This window comes from Diabrotica virgifera, chromosome 5 (genome assembly GCF_917563875.1).
Source record: "Diabrotica virgifera virgifera chromosome 5, PGI_DIABVI_V3a".
Taxonomy (NCBI): Eukaryota; Metazoa; Arthropoda; class Insecta; order Coleoptera; family Chrysomelidae; genus Diabrotica; species Diabrotica virgifera.
Genome location: NC_065447.1, coordinates 251,068,125 through 251,091,644, shown reverse-complemented (window position 1 = coordinate 251,091,644; position 23,520 = coordinate 251,068,125). Strand labels below are relative to the sequence as shown.

At 31.9% G+C, this 23,520-nt stretch overlaps 1 protein-coding gene across 5 annotated transcripts in view; it reads left to right on the top strand.

Moving 5' to 3' along the window:
* Window positions 1-23,520, top strand: part of LOC114338064 (uridine phosphorylase 1) — a 120,363-nt gene that overhangs the window by 59,676 nt on the left and 37,167 nt on the right. For 2 of the 5 annotated variants that reach the window (XR_007698156.1, XM_050651101.1), the window contains exon 1: window positions 14,021-14,137. The exons of 1 other annotated variant lie outside the window; for it this stretch is intronic. Coding sequence is in view for 1 of the 4 variants with exons in the window: in XM_050651104.1 (XP_050507061.1) it covers window positions 21,945-22,006 (62 nt within the window). In the remaining 3 variants the exon portion in view is untranslated. Of the gene's footprint in view, window positions 1-14,020; window positions 14,138-21,837; window positions 22,007-23,520 lie in introns of those variants that run through there. 2 more of the 5 variants (XM_050651103.1, XM_050651104.1) reach the window with 2 other exon arrangements.

The window sequence follows — 23,520 nt, the reverse complement described above, 5'->3', positions numbered from 1 at the left end:
CGTTAGATATAGTTATTGTAGAAATTCCTAAGCGTTTTCAACAGCTACAGAATTTAACTGATAAGTTTGTTTATCTAACGTCGGCTATATTATTAGATCCAGACAACACTGAATGTAGAAATGTAGACTACGCATCTGACGAAATTGACGAGCAGGGTTTCAAGCTATAAAAACTTCGACTGCGGACTTTCGTTGCTGCTACAACAGGCAACGAAATTTATTAATGCAGATTCACTTGAATTATTTAAATTTATTGTTAAATCCAAGCATTTTAATAATATTCCAAATATTTTTCACAGTAAGCAATGACAGCTGTGAGAGGAGTTTTTCAAAATTGAAGTTGATTAAATAGTTATTTATGATATAAGTGTTAAAAGTACACGTTTAAGGCACGCATGTGAAAGTTCTGCAATTCACATGAGTGCCTTAAAAATGTACTTTTTAACACGCATACCATACAATATTTTTTCTACAAACGTAATTACAGGACAATATCTACAAAAACTTTTACTTGAACTTGACTGAAATTCCATTTTTATATTTTTTTGACATTACATCAAAATTGCCTATACGCTCTGAGCTTCGCTGGTTTCGCTCCTAGCGGTTACTAATTCAACTTTCACCGGTAATTTTTAAATTTATTATTTAATTGTTATCGTTTAATATTTACAACGCTAAAAAGTAATTAAATTGTAATAGATTTTTTTAAGATTTTGCTAATCATTTTGACGTTCTATTAATGAAATATTAATTTCTTACTTCGGATACTTTCACAATTATCATGTAGATGGCGTCAAGATTAATTTATAAGTACATATTACAGAACATTAAAAAACGCAAATTCAGTATTTAAAACGTAAGTATATTTAAGGTAAAAATATATACCACAGCTTTGATCAACTAATATTTTTTATAATTAATGTTTTTAATTTTAATTTTAAATTAATCACTTTGACATTTATGTCAAATTTCCGGTAAACGTTTACAGACTTGTCACTACTGGCGCTCACGAATTTATAAATATCCCCTCTACGTACGAGCTCACAGCGGATACGGTCAATACAAACTGCAGTGCCATAAAATTTTTAAAGCAGTAGTGCCTTAAGGTAGCATTTTTAACGCTCGTATGGAGTGCTAAAAATTGCATTTTTAACACGGTTGTAGAAAAAATTATTTAAAATCGACAATGAATACTCTAAGACTAACTAATTTGGCTATTTTGTTTATTGAGCAAGAGGTGTGTGATGCGATAGACATTGACGGTGCAATAAAAGACTTTGCTCTTAAAAAAGTAGACGTATAAATTTTTAATTGAAGACGGAATTTTGTTTTTAATTCTAACAAATATGTACTCATATGTATCGTTCTAGTTCTAATCAAAAATTGATTTTATTTTTTATTTTGTCGATTGTCAAGGTGTACCTACCTACCTAATCTTAAGTGATAGGTAATACCTAAGTTATATCAATGTATCTAATTGGTTAAAGTAAAAGAATTTTTGTATAAATAAACGTGATTGTAAAACTTAGATAAACTTTTTTATTTAAAATCCAACCTGTGTAATGCAAAATAATGATGACTGTTTTCGCCGAAAAGTTCTCTATAATTAATGTATATAATGTATAGAGTACACAATAAATTAAAATACCCAAATAAGAGGGCGGCAAAATTGTCTTCCGCCCCGGGCGGCTGACACTCACGCTACGCCACTGGCTAAATCCCTTGTTGATAGAATGGCATGATTCTTTATGTAATTTTCAAAAAAAAATGTGTATTAAACAATTGTTCTAATAGTCAAAGTTTTAAAGTTTTCAACGTAATAGAAATATTAAAAATATTGAAAAATATTAAAAATATTCCTAAAAGATATTTAATTGAAAACTTATTGGACCATTTTCCTGTTAACACCTCCATGGCTTCTAAAAATTGCAAGCCAGATCCAGATGGATGCTGAAGCGAAGAAGACAAGAGGGAATTCAAAAACTTACAATTCACGACCCCGTCTGTTCAGCTGGTAAATTCCAACGGAAAATGGACCTAGTTACTTACTATTTTATAACGACATTAAAGTTAAAATAAAACATTTATCACATCATTAAACCTACTAATAACAAAACCGAAATCCAGATAAGCTTTTCCAATGTCATTGTCGCATCAACATAAACAAAAATAATGAGCGACGTTATCCTTATCACTGGTCCATCAGTTATGTAACAGAATAATCAATGTTTCGTCACAGTTGGGTAACAATCTGGAGCAAAGTCATGGTCAGTTAGTTTATGTTGTTATGTCCTTCGAATTTAAAGATACGCACGCAAGTTTTCTACGTAGGGTTTGATATTTATTTTTAAAATATAAATATCAAAATAAAATATTACGATAAACTATTAAAGAGGTATAGACCAGGGATCCGCAACCTTTTGAGTCGAAGAGTCAAAAATTACAATTTACAAAATTTCAAAGTTCTTAAAGAGTAACAAATTTTTTCTTTTTCTTCTTCTTCTTGACTGGCTTTACAACTAGAGGTTAGTCTTCGCTGCATTACATTCACTATAGCCCTCTATCTTCAAAGATCTTGCTCTTCAATTTCCCACTGTTTTACCCCGATTCTAGATGAATCGGCTTCATCATCATACTTCCATCTTTTTCTGGGACGGTCTACTGATCTTCTACCGTCTGGTCTCTCAAACAACACTCTCTTTAACACTATGTCTTCCTCTGATCTTACCACATGACACCACATGACCTGCTCATCTTCTTCAGTTAGCTTTTATTTATCTGACGATGTTTTCAGTACCATATAGAGCCACCAATTAAGCATTGTAGCACCTTCTCCACTCTCCTGTCAATCCATCTCTTTATGTCAAAAATGATATTTGGCCCTCTAAGAGATGAAGAGATAAATTGACATTTTTTGTTGCCAACAATAAATAGTACTTACAGAAATGAAGTGTTTCGGTAAAAAAACTCTCTTCTTCTTTTCTTCTTCTTTTTCCCTTTAATTCATCCAATTTTGAACATAGACTTCCCCCAGTTTCGCTTCTGTTTAGTGCTTTCTGTTTCCAGTGCGATCCTCCTATCTTTTTAATGTCGTCTCCCCATCTCATCTGGGGTCGTCCTCTTGCTCTCTTTCCTATCCATGGTCTCCATTGTTGTCTCGTGGTATTCCACCTATTGTCCGTTTGTCTAGCGTTATGACCTGCGCAGCTCCATTTTAGTCTGGCTATATGTTGTCCTGCGTCTTTGACTTTTGTTTTATTTCTTACCCAGTTGTTTTGCTTTTTGTCTGATAATTTTACTCCTAACATTGCTCTCTCCATGGCTCTTTGTGTCTTCATTATTTTATCCATGTTTGCTTTGGTCAAGGTCCATGTTTGGCATGCGTATGTGAGAATTGGGAGAATGCACTGGTCAAACACTCTCGTTTTTAAGTATTGCTGTATTTTTTTATTCTTTAGGACCCATTTAAAAAACTCTCTATTTATTCATTTATATTTCCTCAAGTAGCTTTACCTACGCGGCTGTGTTAGTGGTAGCTCTGAAAGACAATGTCTCTGGAAGTGTCTCCTGATCTTATTACCACAAATGGTCGCATTGCTCCTGTAGAGATCCTTTCCCAAGTTAATTTGTTTCTAACTTGGCTGCACCTAGCGTTACCAGGTGTCCCGATTTGCGCGGGACGTCCCGATTTTCAGGGGTCTGGGGACGCGTACCGATTTGTACCTGATCGGGACACTAAATGTCCCGATTTTCACCCAAGAAAACCTATTTCAGGAGGACTTGCAGTGAATTTTATAACTATATGATATAAAAACAAGGCACTCCTAAAAGTGGCAAAATCGAATGAAAAATATAAGTTTAATAAAAAATTAATAATTTACTTAATCTATGATTTTTTTTGTAATTTCGTCTGATTAGGTGTTATTATTATGTAGGATTAAAAAATACAGATTATAGAAACACCTTGTGGTCCAGTAAATGAACGGGAAATACGGCGATACCGTGTAATTTTCAGGATCAACTCCGAATTGCATGAAAATTTGGACAGTCACCCCTAGTTGGGAGTGAAAAACCGCTCGTTTAAAATAAGTCCGGAGATGGATAAATTGACTAATTCTAAGCAATTTTAGTTCTATAGAATTTTAACTTAGTTAATACTGTTCGAGTTATTTACGATTGAAAATGTTTATTTTTCGACACAAAAATCACGTTTTCAGGCGATTTTCAAAATAACTCAAAAAGTATTTGATCGAAAAAAATATTCTTAGCAAAAATGTAGCATAATATGAAAAAATGAAAAAAATTGTGAACTCGTAAAGTCTATAGACCCAGCAAAAGCAAAGTTGTAGCTCATGAAAAATACGTTATTATTCGTCAAATTCCAAATCAAATATTTCAACGTGAAATAACCAAGAAATGTCGGGGAAGCCCAATTAAAACTATTTTAATAAAGCTTTATTTTTATGTTTTAAAAAAGTTTCTAGCATCAAAACTAAGCTAGTTATGCTCAAAAGTAAGTTGACTCCTGTTTTTTGGTAAAAATATCGTGAAAATCTCCCCCTACTTAGCACCCTAAATTAAATTAATCGTTACCGCTTTACAAACAATTTACTTTACTTATGTATTTTTAACATGGTTGAAAGGGCCTGAACGAGTCACTAATCACGAGTGTATGCAAAATATGAACAGCCATATTTTAACCAATTTTTGTCTTACAGAAAAACAAAATGAATCTATCATATTTATAAAAGCAAAAACTGCCTACTTTTTACTCCTTGAGATTTTTGTATCCCTAATACTTTTTGAGTAATTTTGAAAAAAGGGCATTTTCCAATACTTTAGTAAAAATTTTTTTATTATAAAACCATTTTTTTTTTTCAAAACTAAGCACTCCCAACTGGTAAACCTTTCAGATCGTATAAACAATACCCATATAAAATAAATGGTAAAGCGGTAACGATTAATTTTATTTACGGTGCTAAATAAGGTGAGATTTTCACGATTTTTTTTTACCAAAAAAAGGAGCTGACTTTATTTTGAGCGTAACTCGCTTAGTTTGAATGTTATATAAAACAAAATTAAAAATTTTTTTAAACACTTTAAAAATTTTAATATGTTTTGCCCGAGAATTGCTTGATTTTTTGGTTATTTCAAGTTGAAAAATTCGATTTGGAATTTGACGAATAAGAACGTATTTTTAATGAGCTACAGCTTTGCTTTTACTGGTTTTATAGACTTTCTGAACATACAATTTATTTTTGCTTTTTTAAAAGCTACATTTTTGCTAAGAATATTTTTTTCGACAAAATTGCTCGAAAAGTAATGACTTAGTTTAAAAATTATATAGAACAAAAGTTTTTTAGAGTTAGTCAGTTGATCTATTTTGGGACTTACTTTAAACGCACATTTTGTTACCCCGAGAAGGGGTAACTGTATCTGTCACCCCCCATAAAACAACCAACGGTACAAGTTTAACTTTCAAGTAGACGGTACCTAAGTAGAACCTAAAACCACATTTTCATACAATTCGGAATTGACTCTGAAAATTACACTCCAAAACGGTCATTTACTGGGCTATATTGTTGTTTATTTGTCCCGATCTACAACCCTAAATCCCGATTTGTTTTTGCTTATGTACCGATTAAAAACAAATCGGACCTGGCAATACTAGCTGCACCGTATACTGATGACGACCAAATAGTTAAAAATACATATTTACGATTGCCTTCCACCTATTTATCTATCTTCCTTTGTATTCACGTTGCGAGTTTTTTGCCAATGATTCTCTCCTTGCATATTATGTTTACAGTAGTACTCGCTTATTCAGCATCCTTTAATATAGTAAGACGAAAGAGATGATCCAATATGGTTACAATCCCAAACGTAAGAAAGGATTTCGATCGAAACTTCAAGGAAACTGGAAAGGCTCGTGCACAGTCCCTTAGAAAATAAAGGATCCAGTTTTCGGCTAGAAGTTAACCCAAGGTAGTAGTATATATTGAGAGATTAGCTCCATACCGTAGATCTGATCCACCCTATAGGCTTCAGTCGATCCCAGATAGACAGGTTATTCAAAGCGAATAACTATGAAGGAAGAAGCAGTATATTTGAGAGATTAGCTCCATACCAAGGAACTGATCCATCCTGTTGGCTTCAGCCGATCCCAGATAGGCAGGTTATTCGAAGCGAATAACTATGAAAGAAGGAGCAGTCTTACGACGTTTCCGTAAAATTTATTCCACATAGAAACAGATTTATTCAATTAAAGTTGTTATCAGGTACTGTAATATTGTTTGTTGTTTTCTATAAAAGGGAAAGTCAATAAAAGTGTAACAATACCTTGTTTTAATGAACTTCATAGGAATTAGATAAAATAAGGTGCTTATTTCCATTTTTTGCCTTGCGATTAATTAATGCTTAATATTTTATGCATGCGCTTGTTAAATCTTCTTTTTCTTCAATTGCCGTGCAGAGGATCATGCAGAGGATCTGTTAAACCATTCTCTCAGGTTTTTAAGCCATGACGTTCTTCTTCGACCTGGCCCACGTCTTCCGTCTACCTTGCGTTGTATTAATAAATGGAGTATATTATATCTCACTGGGTGTCGCATAACATGGCCAAAATATTCAAGTTTTCGATTTTTAACTGTTCTGACGGCTTCCAGGACTTTTCCCATCCGGTGCAAAACAACTTCGTTACGAACTCTATCCATCCAACCATTTGTTAAATAAAGTTTATTTTAAAGCCAACAACCTCCTTGTATTATGCTGTCATTGGGATCATGTTCCAACAGTTTCTCGTTATGGAAAGATCTTAAAATGTGCGGCATATATATTCTACCAAGCTTGCATACCAATAACAGTCCGGCAGATATTAGAAAATGTGTCGACCCCATGGGATCACCATAGTCTGGTAAAGCAAAATATATGTTGGACCAGGACCAATATGGTCTGCTAAGGAAGAATCAGTATTGGTCTGCTATTCGCGGTGTGCAAGTACTTGGAAGGGATACGCGAAAATATCGTGCGCGAATAGCGGAGAAAAATTGCAACTTTCTTAAATAATTCATATTGTCAATTGAAATTGTCACATTTCATACCTATTGTCGTTTAAGAAGAAAAATTATATATTGCTCCACAATATTGATATGATATGATATGCAATTATTATATAAAGGTAAATTTAATTAATTGTATTTTGCTTGCAGTACTGCATTTTAATAACTAATTTTATTTACTACATACAATTATTTACTGTTGTTCTGAAGCTATTTCCTTGTGGCATTTTTATAATGAACTATTTTAAATGGGAAATAAGCCACAATTTTACCAAAAAAATGAATTTATTAACGTTTTGACGCCCAAGTCGGGTGTCGTTGTCAAAATACAAAATAATACTAAATAAACAAAAATGTTGTTGCTTAGTAAAAAATTCTTCTAATATTTTATTTAATCTGACTCATTTATATCGGCAATTCAGGCATGTATTATACATTTTAAAGTAGAAGACTTTAAAATGATATTGCAATATTGTAATATTGTTTAAGGATTTGACGACTTAGATATTAGTTCCCCATTTCGCAAACATCCGCTAATCATTTAAACAAAACATAATGAAATCATTTTTGTAGAAGAAAAAAATTAAATAGGTACCTAAAAAAATAGTTTTGAGTTTTTGTAGAAGAAAAAAATTAAATAGGTACCTAAAAACCTAGTTTTGAGTTTTTCTCAAAATTTTTTGAGATTGGGATCAAAAGACCACTACACAAATTGTAGATTTTTTTATCGCCCACAACTTTTGCGTTGAATTTTTTTAAACGATGCAATGTTTAGCCAGAAATTTCAGAAAACCATTTTCGCCCTTAAAACCAATACTGCAACAACATTTTTGTTTATTTAGTATTATTTTGTATTTTGACAACGACACCCGACTTGGGCGTCGAAACGTTAATAAATTATTTTTTTTTTTGTAAAATTGTGGCTTATTTCCCATTTAAAATAGTTCATTACAATTATTTACGTTTTAATAACATAACCTATATCTTATTTTTTCTTCTTAATATTTTTTGGGACTATGGCCTTGACAATTATCCAGTAACCAGGACCATATGATTGGCCAATTTAATTAAAAGTGCGAATAAAAGTGCAGAGCGTAGAAACCAGGTGTCGCTTTTCCGAACTTGCACGGTCCCAATAGGGCCAACATGGCAGTGTCAGTGAATGTACTCTGTTTACATTAAAGAACCATTGAAGGAACCATTGAAGAAACAAAAAAATACGCTCCACTGCAAATGTATGCCGTAACAAACAACGTCCAGGTATCAATTACGTACATTACATATCGACGTCCGATCGATTTGTAGAAGTTATAATCATAAAAATTGTTGCGAAGGTTATTTAGATCAAAATAGGAGGTTTTTGCTTCAAGAATGTACATATTTCTTAATGCAAAATTCTTCAATAATGACTCACGATTTGCCACGGAGGTAATTTCAAAGAAAAAGTAGTTTGTTAGGGGAAACATGATTTAAAAAAAAAAAAAATACATACATCAATTTAAATTGTACTTTTAAGAATGACAGCGTTATTATGGCTCATAATTAGAACTCATAATTACACAATAGCAAAACTACACTAGCTAATACCAACTTATATTTTTAACAGTTATATCTAGAAGGTTGGTTTCTTAGCAGTAAAAGTCAACTAATAACATTGAAGATAATTAACACAAAAATAGTTTCTCCGAGAGCTTTTAATATCATTGATTTCACTGGAAATTTACCTTTTTCATCAATTTTCTCATCTTTTCAACCTTCCTTAGATATTTACAAATGTTTCAAAATCAAAAATAGCCAAATCGATCCAGTCGTTTTTGAGTTGTTATAAAAAAAATAAAATGACGATTGGCACATATGGATATTTGTTACAGATCAATTGATAATATAATTTAACAACGGAAAAATTAATAAGTGTGTTAGTAGTTGTGGTTGTGGTAGTGTAAATAAATAATATCAGGAATCATTCCACGAATCAACAAATACATAAAATACCAATATAAATACAATATTATTGCTAGTAGATTAACGTGAAAGTCCACTGATTAATTTGGAAAACACCGCCGTAGCGAATCATATTTTTGATATCGGTAGCTCGTTTTTTCCTACTGCTTAATCATCGGATCCTCAAATCGTAAAAAATACTTTTGTCACATATTCCAAAAAATGTGAAGACAATATTTTTAAATATTCTGATAACAACCGTTAAAAAGTTTAACAATATCAATTAATTGTATTGGGGGAGGTCAGGGTTGAAACTTGAAAATAAAATACATAAAAAAAATAATTCAAAACCGTGATAGGTGACCTGATACACTTGACAGCAATATTTTTAAAATTAAGTGTAAGTTCGAATAGATTACATTAACGTAACATAATTATATGATTCTAATTTATTACATACAACCTTTATTATACAGGGTGGTTCTTAAGGGGATGGGTACGTATTTTCGGCTGCAATGCTATTCAAATGGTGAATCATTTTTTTTTTTCGAATCCTAAGAAAACTAATAAGTATTTTTGAAAAATTTAAACGCAGAATGAAAGACTACGTTATTACCGAGGGCCGAAAGTCCCTGAAAACTTCTATAATATTTATTTTAATAAATTACAGGGGTGAAAAACTAAGAGAAAGTGTAGTGTGATTTTTAATTTCAAATATCTCATTCAAAAGAACCTGTTTATTTATTCTAAGGGATTTTCGGCCCTCGATAATAATTTAGATAATAATAAAAGTTGAATTAGTAACCGCTAGGAGCGACACCAGCGAAGCTCAGAGCCTATACGCTGTGAGCTCGTACGTAGAGGGGATATTTACAAATTCGTGAGCGCCAGTAGTGGCAAGTCTGTAAACGTTTACCGGAAATTTGACATAAATGTCAAAGTGATTAATTTAAAATTAAAAGTAAAAACATTAATTATAAAAAATATTAGTTGGTCAAAGCTGTGGTATATATTTTTACCTTAAATATACTTACGATTTAAATACTGAATTTAAGTTTCTTTAATGTTCCGTAATATGTAATTATAAATTATTCTTAGCGCCATCTACACGATAATTGTGAAAGTATCCGAAGTAAGAAATTCATATTTTATCAATAGAACGTCAAAATGATTTGCAAAATCTTAAAAAAAACGATTACAATTTAATTAATTTTTTGCGTTGTAAATATTAAGCGATTACAATTAAATAATAAATTTAAAAATTACCAGTGAAAGTTGAATTAGTAATCCGCCAGGAGCGACACCAGCGAAGCTCACAGCGTATACGCTCACTGACTTTCACTGGTAATTTTTAAATTTAATATTTAATTGTTATCGCTTAATATTTACAACGCAAAAAAGTAATTAAATTATAATCGATTTTTTTAAGATTTTGCTAATCATTTTGACGTTCTATTGATAAAATATGAATTTCTTACTTCGGATACTTTCACAATTATCGTGTAGATGGCGGTAAGATTAATATATTAATTTATAATTAGATATTACGGAACATTAAAAAAACTTAAATTCACTATTTAAAACGTATTGTACATTTAAGGTAAAAATATATAACACAGCTTTGACAAACTAATACTTTTTATAATTAATGTTTTTAATTTTAATTCTAAATTAATCACTTTGACATTTATGTCAAATTTCCAGTAATTGTTTACAGACTGGTCACTACTGGCGCTCGCGAATTTGTAAATATCCCTTCTACGTACGAGCTCACAGCGTATACGCTGTGAGCTTCGCTGGTGTCGCTCCTGGCGGATTACTAATCAACTTTCACTGGTAATTTTTAAATTTATTATTTAATTGTTATCGCTTAATATTTACAACGCAAAAAAGTAATTAAATGATAATCGATTTTTTTAAGATTTTGCTAATCATTTTGACGTTCTATTGATAAAATATGAATTTCTTACTTCGGATACTTTCACAATTATCGTGTAGATGGCGGTAAGATTAATATATTAATTTATAATTAGATATTACGGAACATTAAAAAAACTTAAATTCAGTATTTAAAACGTATTGTATATTTAAGGTAAAAATATATAACACAGCTTTGACAAACTAATACTTTTTATAATTAATGTTTTTAATTTTAATTTTAAATTAATCACTTTGACATTTATGTCAAATTTCCAGTAATCGTTTACAGACTTGTCACTACTGGCGCTCGCGAATTTGTAAATATCCCTTCTACGTACGAGCTCACAGCGTATAGATTGACAATATATTGATTGTTTCCCACCTTTAGACGTATCGGACGAATTTGAGAAATGCCACTGTCACAGTGACAGTTTTAGTTGACATACTCCTCTGATACGTCTAAAGGTGGGAAACAATCAATATAATGTCAATTTATATGTTACTATCGCTAGATTTAACAACTCTACTAGTTTTATTTCTTTTTTTGCATGAGAGTTTAATGAAAGGGTAACAAATCAATTGTTACGGACAAGTTCTGTCGGACAAAATACATGTGACGTTTTCGTGGTCTGACCGTTCCAAATTTTTAACCTGTTCCATAATTAAAACTCCCCCTGTTCCACTGTTCCCATAGATCAAAGTTTGTCCGACTAGACACCCTTAAGCTGTTAACAAATTTTCAGCTTGCTATTAATCAACTTTTTGAAGTTATACTTCTTTAGGCACGAGGGTAAATTTTTATTTTACTGGGCGCATGCGCACACCGACAGTATGGTATAAACGTTATACGGGATCTGATTGGGTGTTAAAGTCATCTGTCAATAATTGTTCAATATGGAGATTTTGGATAAACAAATTAATGTTGTGTATATTCATATTAGTTTTTATTGTTGTGATGGCAGAGAAAAAAGTTTATAATAATTGTAGTGACTTTTTAAATAGTTTTTAAAAGCGACAGGTACGTAATAATTGTAAATGTTTCAGTATCCTAATAAAAAAATTCATAGGTAGGTACCTACCTATTTGGTAGAACCTGCCAAAATAGTATGTAATGCTTTGATTTACATAATTTGATTACCATCAAAATATCTATCAATATTCACCTAATACAGTAAGGTCTCTTTTTATGCGGATTATGTTTGTGCGATTTTGAAGTTATGCGGTTGGTATTTCATTCAAAAATGTCTATTATTAACAATTAGTACAATTAATATTAACTATTCCCATCCAGTAGTCTGAGAGTTTGCAATTCGGGTATTCCCCTTGTTACATGATGTACCATGCAGCTATTATATCAATCTGAATTTCGCATTGAGAGGTATTAGGTCTGGATACCTCGTATATAAAAAAATTGATTAATAGCAAGCTGAAAATTTGTTAATAGCTTAATCTAAGCTATTTGTCTAATCGGACAAACTTTGATATATGGGAACACTGGAACAGGGGAAGTTTTAATTGTGGAACAGGTTAAAAATTTGGAAAGGTCATACCACGAAAACGCCACATGTATTTGGTCGGACAGAACTTCCAATATTGATTTGTTACCCTTTCATTAAACTCTAATGCAAAAATCAGACTGCTATTAATTTATCACCAAATGGGCATTTTAATGAGCGGAACACGTAGAACATGTCAAATGACAGGTGATAAATAGCAGTCTGATTTTTGCATGAGAGTTTAATGAAAGGGTAATAAATCAATTGAAAGTTCTGTCGGACAAAATACATGTGACGTTTTCGTGGTCTGACCGTTCCAAATTTTCAACCTGTTTCACAATTAAAACTTTCCCTGTTTCATTGTTCCCATATATCAAAGTTTGTCCGACTAGACAACTAGACACCCTTAAGCAATTAACAAATTTTCAGCTTGCTATTAATCAACTTTTTTTTCATACGCCGGATCCAGACCTATATAACCTGTAATTGTTTTGAAATTAAATTTAAATGTTGCTGATTTCAAGTTGCAGTATAATAAACAGCACATTTTGATTTTTGGGTTGAAACATTTAATTAAGTGTCGTAAAGTTTTATGTTCCATTAGAAGAGGTTTTTGCCATCTGAATATCGTTAGTCTGCGTTTTTAAGTTCTTCTTTAAGATTTTATTTGGCACAATGAAGAAAAAAAAACATCGAAGACACAATTTTTGGTGGACAAACGTCCACCATTTTATGTGATTTTACAAAATTACGGAACGTATCCCTACTTTTTCATTGCAAGTAAAGTCTTTTTTATGCGATTTTTTATATGCGGTTTTCTGAAGAACGTATCCACCGCATGAAACGAGACCTTACTGTATATTGTTTTCTTACTCTATGCTTTGTTGTAAGTATTTAATATTTCAATTCTAAATAATTTCAATTCAAAATCAAAATATGTAATTTGATTTAATTCAGAACTGTCAAAAGTTTAATCCGTTTAGTTAGTTGATCTTCGCACATGATGACGCATGGTCTCCGTGGGTAAACGTTTAAGGTGAATGAATTTCAATACTAACTGCGCTGATAAGCGGGTTCGAACCCCAATAGCAACTTTTATTTTTTTATTTTTTTATACATTATATGATTGCAAGTATATTTATTATATAATTTTTTTTTCAGAAAATACGTATTTAGTTAAAAAATTTTCCGACAATTATTGTTCAGAAATCATTTGTGGCATTTTTCAATGTGTTTGTGTTTTATTCTTTTATTATTTTAATTTTTAACACTGTTTTAATAAAAAATTTTGAGAAATAGTAAGTATAAGTTTAATATTCAAATAAACTGTTTAAAGTATATTAATTTCTTTGAAATAATATAATAGAAGTATAACTTCTTACGTGCGTACAAAGTACACACACACACACACATTCTTTTTTTTCATACGCGGGATCCAGACCTATATGCTCTTAAAACTAAAACCCATTAATAATATCTAACTAGCGAACCAAACTATAATAACTTCTAAAATAATAACTTTTGCTTCACTCTCCCCTAAAAGAAAACTTTCAGTGTACAGTTTTACACGTACTTACACTGCGATTGAGAAAGGTTTGTTTCTTTTGCATCAGCTGCTATCTGTTTATTAAGTTACATGTGCGTAGTCTGACAGCCCCGGTGTTTCATATTTTTCTGTTGATTTTGATAGTTTTCTGTTAGTTCGTGAATGTGAATATTGTAGTGAGTACTGGAAGCAAATACGCTTCATTATATCGATATTATGCGAATATTGACAAGTAAACTAGTTTGGATAATGTGAAGGGTGAATCAAACAGATATTTTAAGGTTAGATTGGTTAGAATATGCGGTACACAGGGCCTTACTTAGCCAGTTTGTATTTTGGCAAAATTAATTTTTCTGGGTTTTCCAATAAAATTTATCAAGTTCAATTTTCAGTTAGTATTTTATGATTACAATGTTTAGGGTCTCACTATCTATTCTCGCTATATTAGAACAATATTTGAAGTTGAAACAATCTGTAAGTACCTATCTCTAAAATGTTCTTCTACTTTATAATAGTGATGAAAATTGTTACTAATGTGTTTAAAACGAAAACATGGTATTCTATCTTGGCTCATAACAACCTGGGTCAAACTGGGTCAACCTCTTCACAGATTTTTCGTGATCTAAGCGTCCCATAAAAAAATAAAATTTACCACGTACCTATACTGCCGTCCTAAGAAAGAAGGCAGTATCTCCACAAATGTAAGTTTCGAGATAATGCAGATTTTAATAAACGGGGCTGAGCCACCATGAAAATATTTATGGATTTTAGAATTGTTTAATTGCGTTGTAGTTCTTTTTCAGATCATTGGATAAGTTTATTTTTTTATAAGATATTTTTATAAATTTTAATGAAAATGGCGGTTACTGCTTTTAAACAAGGTATGTTAATACACACTTGCTTAAAAGTAGTAAAATTAGTCAAGCAGTTGCTGGATTAAAAAGCAGTATTTCCATTTTTTCTGTAGGAGATACTGCTTTTTAGGCTTGTATAAGATACTTACTGCCTTTTAACTAAGTAATGCCTACCAACAAGTTGAGTTACTGCAATTTTAATACTCTACCAGACCCAGGAATGAAGGCTTACTGCTTTGTTAGGTAGGTATATTAATAATTGTATAATAACCCATATAAAAGAGCAAACTCGAAAATTGTAAAAATTAGAGATACTGCCTTCTTGCTTAGGACGGCAGTATAGGTATGGCCCAATAATATTTAGTTGCGTTCTGTTGTTGGCCAGGATGTCTCTGGTCTTCGTATTTCTTAAATTCTCTTCTCGGCCACCTCCCCCAGTATGGAACTCCATATTTGACTGCATAAAAAACATGTAAGATTTGAAACATGTAAGATTGGATCATCTTCGTTCCGAGAAGATTTTCTTAAATTTTTCTTTTCTGCCGTTTCCAGGAATTTACTTTTAACTCAGCGATCCTTTATATTGGACGATTATCTAGATGTCGAACGCGATACATAACATATTTTCTCCCATTTTCGCATCAAATGGTGCCATCTAAAGTTCTCCTAATAAATTAATTCTTAATATTAGCTCAACCTGCTGGATAACTTGCTTTGTTTTTGTTGTACTAAACTATAAGTTTTTAAACTATTTACTCATCAAGAACTTGTCTTCACTTTACCAGTCTTTGTTCTAATTTCATTTCAATATTGTATACTAACGGCACACTGTCACTATACATTATCATTGTCTCATCTAAAATTAACGAGAATACGTAAATACTGAACACTGATGTGTGGCGCAATGTTATTTTTACACGAAATTTATTAGATTCTCCCTCACTAATCCAACGCTATACTGGATTTGATAATGTGTACATGATAGTCCAAGGAAACGTCAAAATCCATGAACAAGAATCGGAGATATAGTTTATAGTGCGAATTTTAAAGTAGATTCTCCTCCACTACTTCATCCTGAACGAATTGGACTTCTCCATTTTGAAGCTTTGTAGACGACTCTGGTCAAAGATAATATTTTTCAAACTTTGTTTATTAAAACTTCAGTTCTTGATTTCTCAACTGCTTTTTAACTTACTTGCTCAACTAATTTTTATTTTGTAAATTTGTGAAAAAATAAATATGAAAAAATAATTTTGTCCAAGCAATAGCAAAAAAATTATTCTAAATATAAGTAAAACATAGTAACGTTTTTGCAATTAAGTTTTGCAATGTTGGACATGGTTTTTATAACTGTCTTTAAAAATTATTTTAATAGAACAACTTTCTACTATTGCTTATGCACTTTTAACACTTTCCACTCAATATCAAGATTTTCGGTTCATTTTTTAAAATAGATAGGTAGTTATTAACATTTATTGAAAATTAAAAATTCTTAGTTTTTTTTTTACGGTTTTCTAAGCAGTAAATTAGTATCGACATTCATAAATCACCATTTTAAATCTTTAATCGTGTTTATCAAATAATTACCTCCAAATTCGTTCAAAATAGTCCAAGTAATGAAGCTTAAAATAGGACAAAACCTCGCAATTTTTACAGAATGGATCGATTAGCTTGAAAATTTGAGAATAAGTAGTGGATAGTCCATGGGTCAAAATCTATGTGATGCCGATAGGCCCTTTTACCATGGGGGTGGTTGCCACCCCATGTCGAGGGGTGGAAATTTTTTATTATATTTTGACCGCAAAAGTTGGTAAAAACATTCATTCTAAGCAAAAAACGTTTCATACATTTTTTTGATAAAATTAATAGTTTTCGATTTATTCGCTATCGAAAGTGTTAGTTTTATATCGAAAAAATCAATGTTTTTAATACGTTTTCTGCTAATAACTCCAAAAGTTTTCGTTTTATCAAAACAACTTTATTTAACAAAAATGTACCTTTTGAAAAAATAAACAAAATGGTTTTTTTAATTTTCTTTAAGACCAGTAGTAATCGAGCTATACTTTATTATATGTTAGCTCTTCTTCGTCAAATGCTAATTATTGTAGTTTCAAAGTCAAAAGACGGGAAAACTATGCATTTTCGAGGATAACTAGTTTAAACTAATTTAAAGTATTTAAAAATATCTATCTCCACAAACAAAAAAAAAGTCTCTAGCTCAAAAATTAAGTGACTTATAATGAAAAGAAGGTCAGTCCCTATTTTTTTCAGCGCAAATGTGATCGGGAGCAACCCCCTAATCACCACCCTAATTAAAATTAGTTATTGACCTTATTTGATTTTCTCTATTTATATATATTACTAATAGGTTTTAGAAGTCTGACCGGCTTAGAATGATAATTTTAAAAAAAATGGAGTTAAAAATGAATAACGAATTTTTGTAATTTGAAAAAAAAAATGGCTTTTCTTCAGAATAGAAAGATTACCATCAGACATACGAAAAAATGTTTAACTATAAAATTGTACCTTATTTAATTCTCAAGAAGTTGTATTGCAAAAAATTTTTCTACGGCAAAAATTAAGTGAGCCATTGACAATTAAAACTTGTAATAACATGCAAAAACCACCTTTACCAACCCTTTCAAAGTCACCTCTTTTTGCGGCTGAGGATTTCAAAAAGATTTAATATTAATAGGCTTAATAGATCTTATGAAAACTTACAAAATTCTTTTTTATCAGACTTTCTAAGATTAAAAATAAAAAAGTTACGGTTAAAAAATCAATATATTTTTTTGAAAAAAAAAGGGAAAATCCCATTGGAAGCATAATAATATAAGGTAGCGGTGTTTTTAGTCATTGGTCTTATTCATTCTTCTTTATTTATGTATTATTAGTAGATTCTAGAAGTCTGACTGGCTTAGAATGATTAGTTTTTAAAAAACTGGAGTTAAAATCGAATAACGAATTTTTGTAGTTTGATAAAAAATGCCATTTTCTTCAGAATAGAAAGATTGGCATCAGAGATACCAAAAAATGTTTAAATAATAAATTGTAGTGTATTTAATTTCGAAGAACTTGGTTTCAAAAAAAATTTTCTACGGCGAAAATTGAGTAAATTGTAAATGAGTATACCATCGAACAACATTGATTTTTTAGATATAAAACTAAAACTTTTGATAGCGAATAAATCGAAAACTGTTAATTTTATCAAAAAAATGTATAGAACATTTTTTGCTTAGGATGAACGTTTTTATCAACTTTTGCGGTCAAAATATAATAAAAAATTTCCACCCCACAGATGGGGTGGCAACCACCCCCATGGCAAAAGCGCCTTTCGGCATCTTATAGATTTTGATCCTTGGACTATTCACTACTTATTCTCAAATTTTCAAGCAAATCGATCCATTCTGTAAAAATTGCGAAGTGAAAAGCTTCGGTTCCTGGACTAAAATGGTTTATTTCTTACTAGATAGTACTAATAGGCGAGTTAAACTAGTAGACGAAAGTTCTTAAAATGGTGCATTTTTGGTATTAAGTAGTCTAGTAATTTAAAAAGTCCATCGAACTCACTGCAGGAGACATACAGGTTTGGGTTATCGAAGTCCATAAAAACAGGTCTCGATGGACAGATATCTGACCGGGCCACAGTCACGGAATACCTTAGTTGTCTAACTCTCTATGTACTAAGTATTACATACGCTGTTAAATCCTTAATGATTTTTTAAATGAACTGTCCTTGATATAACATTCTGGATCCTCCTGTTCTTCTATTTTGAAATATACGTGGGTGGTCAGATAAGTAGTCTCTAATAGTAGTAGCCTCTCCGCCCAGTGGTACCGCTATTGCAAGAAAAATCTGCTATCATCACCTATCATAATAATACCTTCTTGTAGACGGCCTATGTTAACATCTCACTTGAATCGGACTCGTAATTCAGTTAACATATCAGTCGGTAATTCGACTCTCGTTTTTGGAAGGGAAATATTGCAGTGAAATCAAAGGGCTCTTGTATGTTGTGTAAGGTGACTCATCTTCTTCGATAGTGACCGTAGTGACCGTCAAAAATTGATCACAAGATTTTCAACGTGCACACACATCATTATTTGATAATCCACGTCCACATGCCGCAAAAACGGCTATAATGGATGATAACGTGAAATAAATTCACGATATCGTATTGTCAGACAATCGACTGAAGGTGCGCAAGATAGCTGAGACAGTACTCAAAAAATCACGTGGTTCATATCATGCATGAAATTTTGGGCATGAAATTTTGGGCGATGGGTACTGCGTTTGCTCACTCCTGACAATTAGCATAACTATGAGACTCCTTCAGAGCAGTGCCCGATGCTGTTTAAGCGTAATCCAAATGTGTTTCTACATTGTATCATAACCTTCGACGAAACATGGTTCCACTGGTACACACCAGAGATCAAGGAACAGTTGAGACAGTAGACGTCACCCCGTGAACGTGCTCCGAAGAGGGCACGGTTGCACGGTGGTAATTGGAGTAAACTTACTTTTAGACAAACTGAAAATATTGGACTTTTCGTTAATAAACTGCTTTCTGGCTGCATCCCATATCTCCGGATTTTACAATATATAATCACAAGAGACGACGAAAGTAGGAGAAAGCAAATAGAGGACGCTTAGGCCACGCATTTACCTTCCCTTCGTCAAGGAAAAGGACCGAAAGACAGTTTCTAAATACTCAAACTGAGTAAAAATTAAAAAGATAAAAAAGATCAAGGCAGGTTTTGTTTATATTTGATTCAGAGGCTTTTCGTTTCTGGGGCTTTTCGTTGTTTTCCTCGTAATACGAGAGATGTCGCTGAATTGCGTCTCAGAGGTGGGTTCATTGCATTGCGATGGTTTGCCTTAAATTGGCAGAATTGTTTGTATTTCCTTCAGAGTTGAGACTTCTGAGCTTCACCGATGAGGCATAAGGATGCTGAAATAGCTATATGGAGATGGTGGTCCAACTCTGAATCAAATATAAACAAAACCTGCCTTGATCTTTTTTATCTTTTTCATTTTTACTCAGTTTGAGTATTTAGAAACTGTCTTTCGGTCCTTTTCCTTGACGAAGGAAAGGTAAATGCGTGGCCTAAGCGTCCTCTATTTGCTTTCTCCTACTTTCGTCGTCTCTTGTGATTATATATTGTAAAATCCGGAGATATGGGATGCAGCCAGAAAGCAGTTTATTAACGAAAAGTCTTGGATTTAAAATATTGTTTATTATATTTTTATTTCAATTATTCTAATTGTTTAAAAGGTAGTAAACTTTGCATCTGGGGCTTTTCGTTGTTTTCCTCGTAATACGAAAGATGTCGCTGAATTGCGTCTCAGAGGTGGGTTCATTACATTGCGATGGTTTGCCTTAAATTGGCAGAATTGTTTGTATTTCCTTCAGAGTTGAGACTTCTGAGCTTCACCGATGAGGCATAAGGATGCTGAAATAGCTATATGGAGATGGTGGTCCAACTCTGAATCAAATATAAACAAAACCTGCCTTGATCTTTTTTATCTTTTTGAAAATATTGGGTTAATTAACTTGATAATTAAATTGACAGATACACTACCGACAAGCAATTACTTTACTTCATTCAAGCTGCGAGAGATAAAATACTGAAACACTGTAACAAAACTAATTGGATATACTGTATAGTTCTTATTTTGGATGCTCGTCATAAAGTAGAGGCATTTTCCTCTTCATCTTAGAGAAAGCTTCTACAATCAGTACAAAAATTTGAAGAAATATTTAAAGCTTACTATTTTATTAAATCCCAGAATGATCTACAGAATCCAATACCAGAGCCAGCGCTTAGTCTGAAAAAGAAGATAACGAATTTGATTTAGATATTACTTACCTACATATTTAAGAACGCTGACAACGATAACTTACAATCTTGGAAGTATGAAATTGAAAAATACATAAATGATCCTAGATCAGAATATAATGGTCTGAGAATATACTTGATTGGTGGAGAAGACACGAAAATATCTACCCGTCATTGTCGAAAATGGCCAAGGATTTTCTTGGAACGCCAGCAACATACCTGCGGAAATGCTGTTTTCAAGAGCAGCTTTAACAATAGCAAAGCCAAGAAATCTGCTAGGCGTTGACTCCATGAGAAGTGTTATCTGCCTTAATTCATGACTTATCAATTCCGATTTAAAAATGTGCTAAATTTGTTATTTAAAATAAAATCTAGTTTGCAATTTTATTTTCAACGGGATTAGGTACCTAATAAGTATCATTAATTATTATTTTTAATTTCCATTTTTGTAAATCGTTTTAGCAAAAAAAGTGCTCAATAAATTAAAATATATTATGTTAAAATAATGATATCTTTTTCACAAATAAATACGTTTTAAAGTTTTCATTATTAGTCAAGATATTTCAAGATTTCTTGTTTTCTTGACAAGAAATCTTGGTATTGATATATAATTTCTTGTCTTGTCTTGAAATCTAAAATTACTTCTTGTCTTGATCTTGTCTTGAAATCAAGACAAGATCTTAAAATTTTCAAGAAGTTGGCGATCCCTACTCACACTTCCGCCGTTGCCATGGCCAAATTGGTCGAAATGAGCTACGAACTGCTGTCCCATCCACCGTATTTTCCAGACTTGGCCCTGTACGACTTCTTTTTGTATCCAAACTGAAAAAGTCACTCGTCGGGCAGAAATTAAAAGTCAAATGAGGAGTTCATCACCGCCACGGAAGCCTACTTTGCAGACCTCGAGAAAAAGTATTTTTCAGACTGGTTAAAGAAGTTGGAGCATCGCTGGGTCCAGTGTATCGAGCTAATAGGAGACTACGTTCAGAAATAAGTCACCATTTTTCCAAAATTTTCGTTTTTCTTTTGAAGGCTAAGTACTTATCGGACCGCCCTAGTATTGTAAGCATTACGTTAGGTAATTGACTCTTGTTGCTAGCCCATTATTTAATATATATAGAATGAACGTAAACAGTTGATTGCCGAATATATTATGTACTTCATAACGTTTTTTATCATTGTATCATGTAACGATAATCGTGATAACGTTGTGTAGTATAGGTCAAGAGTAAAAAATTTTTCGTGTTCTGCATTGTGTCGTCGAATCCTCTTCAAACTTAGTTCAAAAATGACCACTCTTGAAGTTATTCCTGCCACAACAAATGGTGAAACTAACGAAAAGGAAGTGCAGTAAGTTTGATAGTTCATTTTGGTTTATTAGTTTTAGCTAAGAATTGTCGGTTATCGTCAGTTGTTTTAGAAATTACTATCATCACCTGTCTTTAAATACATCACTTGATACACGCCTCTTCTGATCTACTTTTTCGAATCTTTTAGATACCTACTCTCTAGAACTAGAGTCTAGAGCTAGATCAATAAATAATTATCTCTAATGTACTTTCACCATTTTAAAATCTTATACTTGTTTAAAATTGACAAAAAACCTGCCATTTATCAGGATGGGTACAGGTACACGTACTCATCACCAATTTGCATAAATTTGCACTCGTACATAGTACATACAAAGTTGCAATCACTAGTCTAGAGTTAGAGACCAGGACTGTTTCGTGGCCGATCAAAGTCCATGGAGTTTCAGAGTGTATTCTCATATATCTTGGCCCGCTGAATTCGAATTTAAAACTTCCTTTGGTGTTGGAGGTGACGGGAATTGGTTATAAACAATTTAATTGTTTAAATGATTATAATTCGTAAAAACATTTTTGCACAATACAATTTCTTTCTTTAAAAAAACCTTTAAAATTATGTTTGACAAACATTGATTCAACAACATTACAAAATTACGGCATTTAGGCGATTGTTCAGTTGTTACTGTTGGCTGTACTTTAAGTAAAATAACTTTATAATAACTCAAATTAATGGAAAAACTACCAGATTTAAAACTAAACCTATTTCTTTTTTTTTATAAACTCTAAAAGTATGCTAAATGTGCAGTCACTCGAGCGCTTTGGCGACCTATTGGGTTGTGAAGAGTAGGTCCTAAAACCAAAAAAAGTTAAGTAAAGTTTTCCATTTCAGTGAGGACTTTCCATTTTTTAATTAAATTTTCCATTTCCAACAATCGTTTTTTTCGATTATAGCGCCATCTGTCTATAATTTAAAAAATGTTTCGAATAAAAGTTACCCATGATACATTAACAATTATTACGTACCTGTTGCTTTTAAAAACTATTTAAAAAAGTCACTACAATATTATAAACTTTTTTGTTTCTGTCCTTACAACAATAAAACTAATATATTATACATTTGTTTACCTTTACCTTTACCTCCAAACCACAGCTGCCATATCGGATAATTTTTGACGTCATTTGAACATCCAATCAGAACAAAGTTATAATGCGCATGCGCCGGGCTGATAGGTTTTAACATATAAAAAAATCACCCTCTATCGCCGGTAAAGAAGTATAACTTCAATAAATAAATGGAAATATTTCATTATTTGGATCGTTATATTAATTTATTATAATTATTTAAGTAAAAAGAAAACACTTTTAAAAATTATTTTATTAAAACGTAATAACTACCTACCTAAAACTAGGTACTGGAAAAATAAATAATAAATAAATCAATACAAAATAAACTACAGCTAGATGAAATCATTGATGAAGATCCTAAAGCTAAGAGAATCAACATTTACACAGATAGCCAATCGGCTATTCTGGCTGTAAAGAACCCTCTCACCGAAT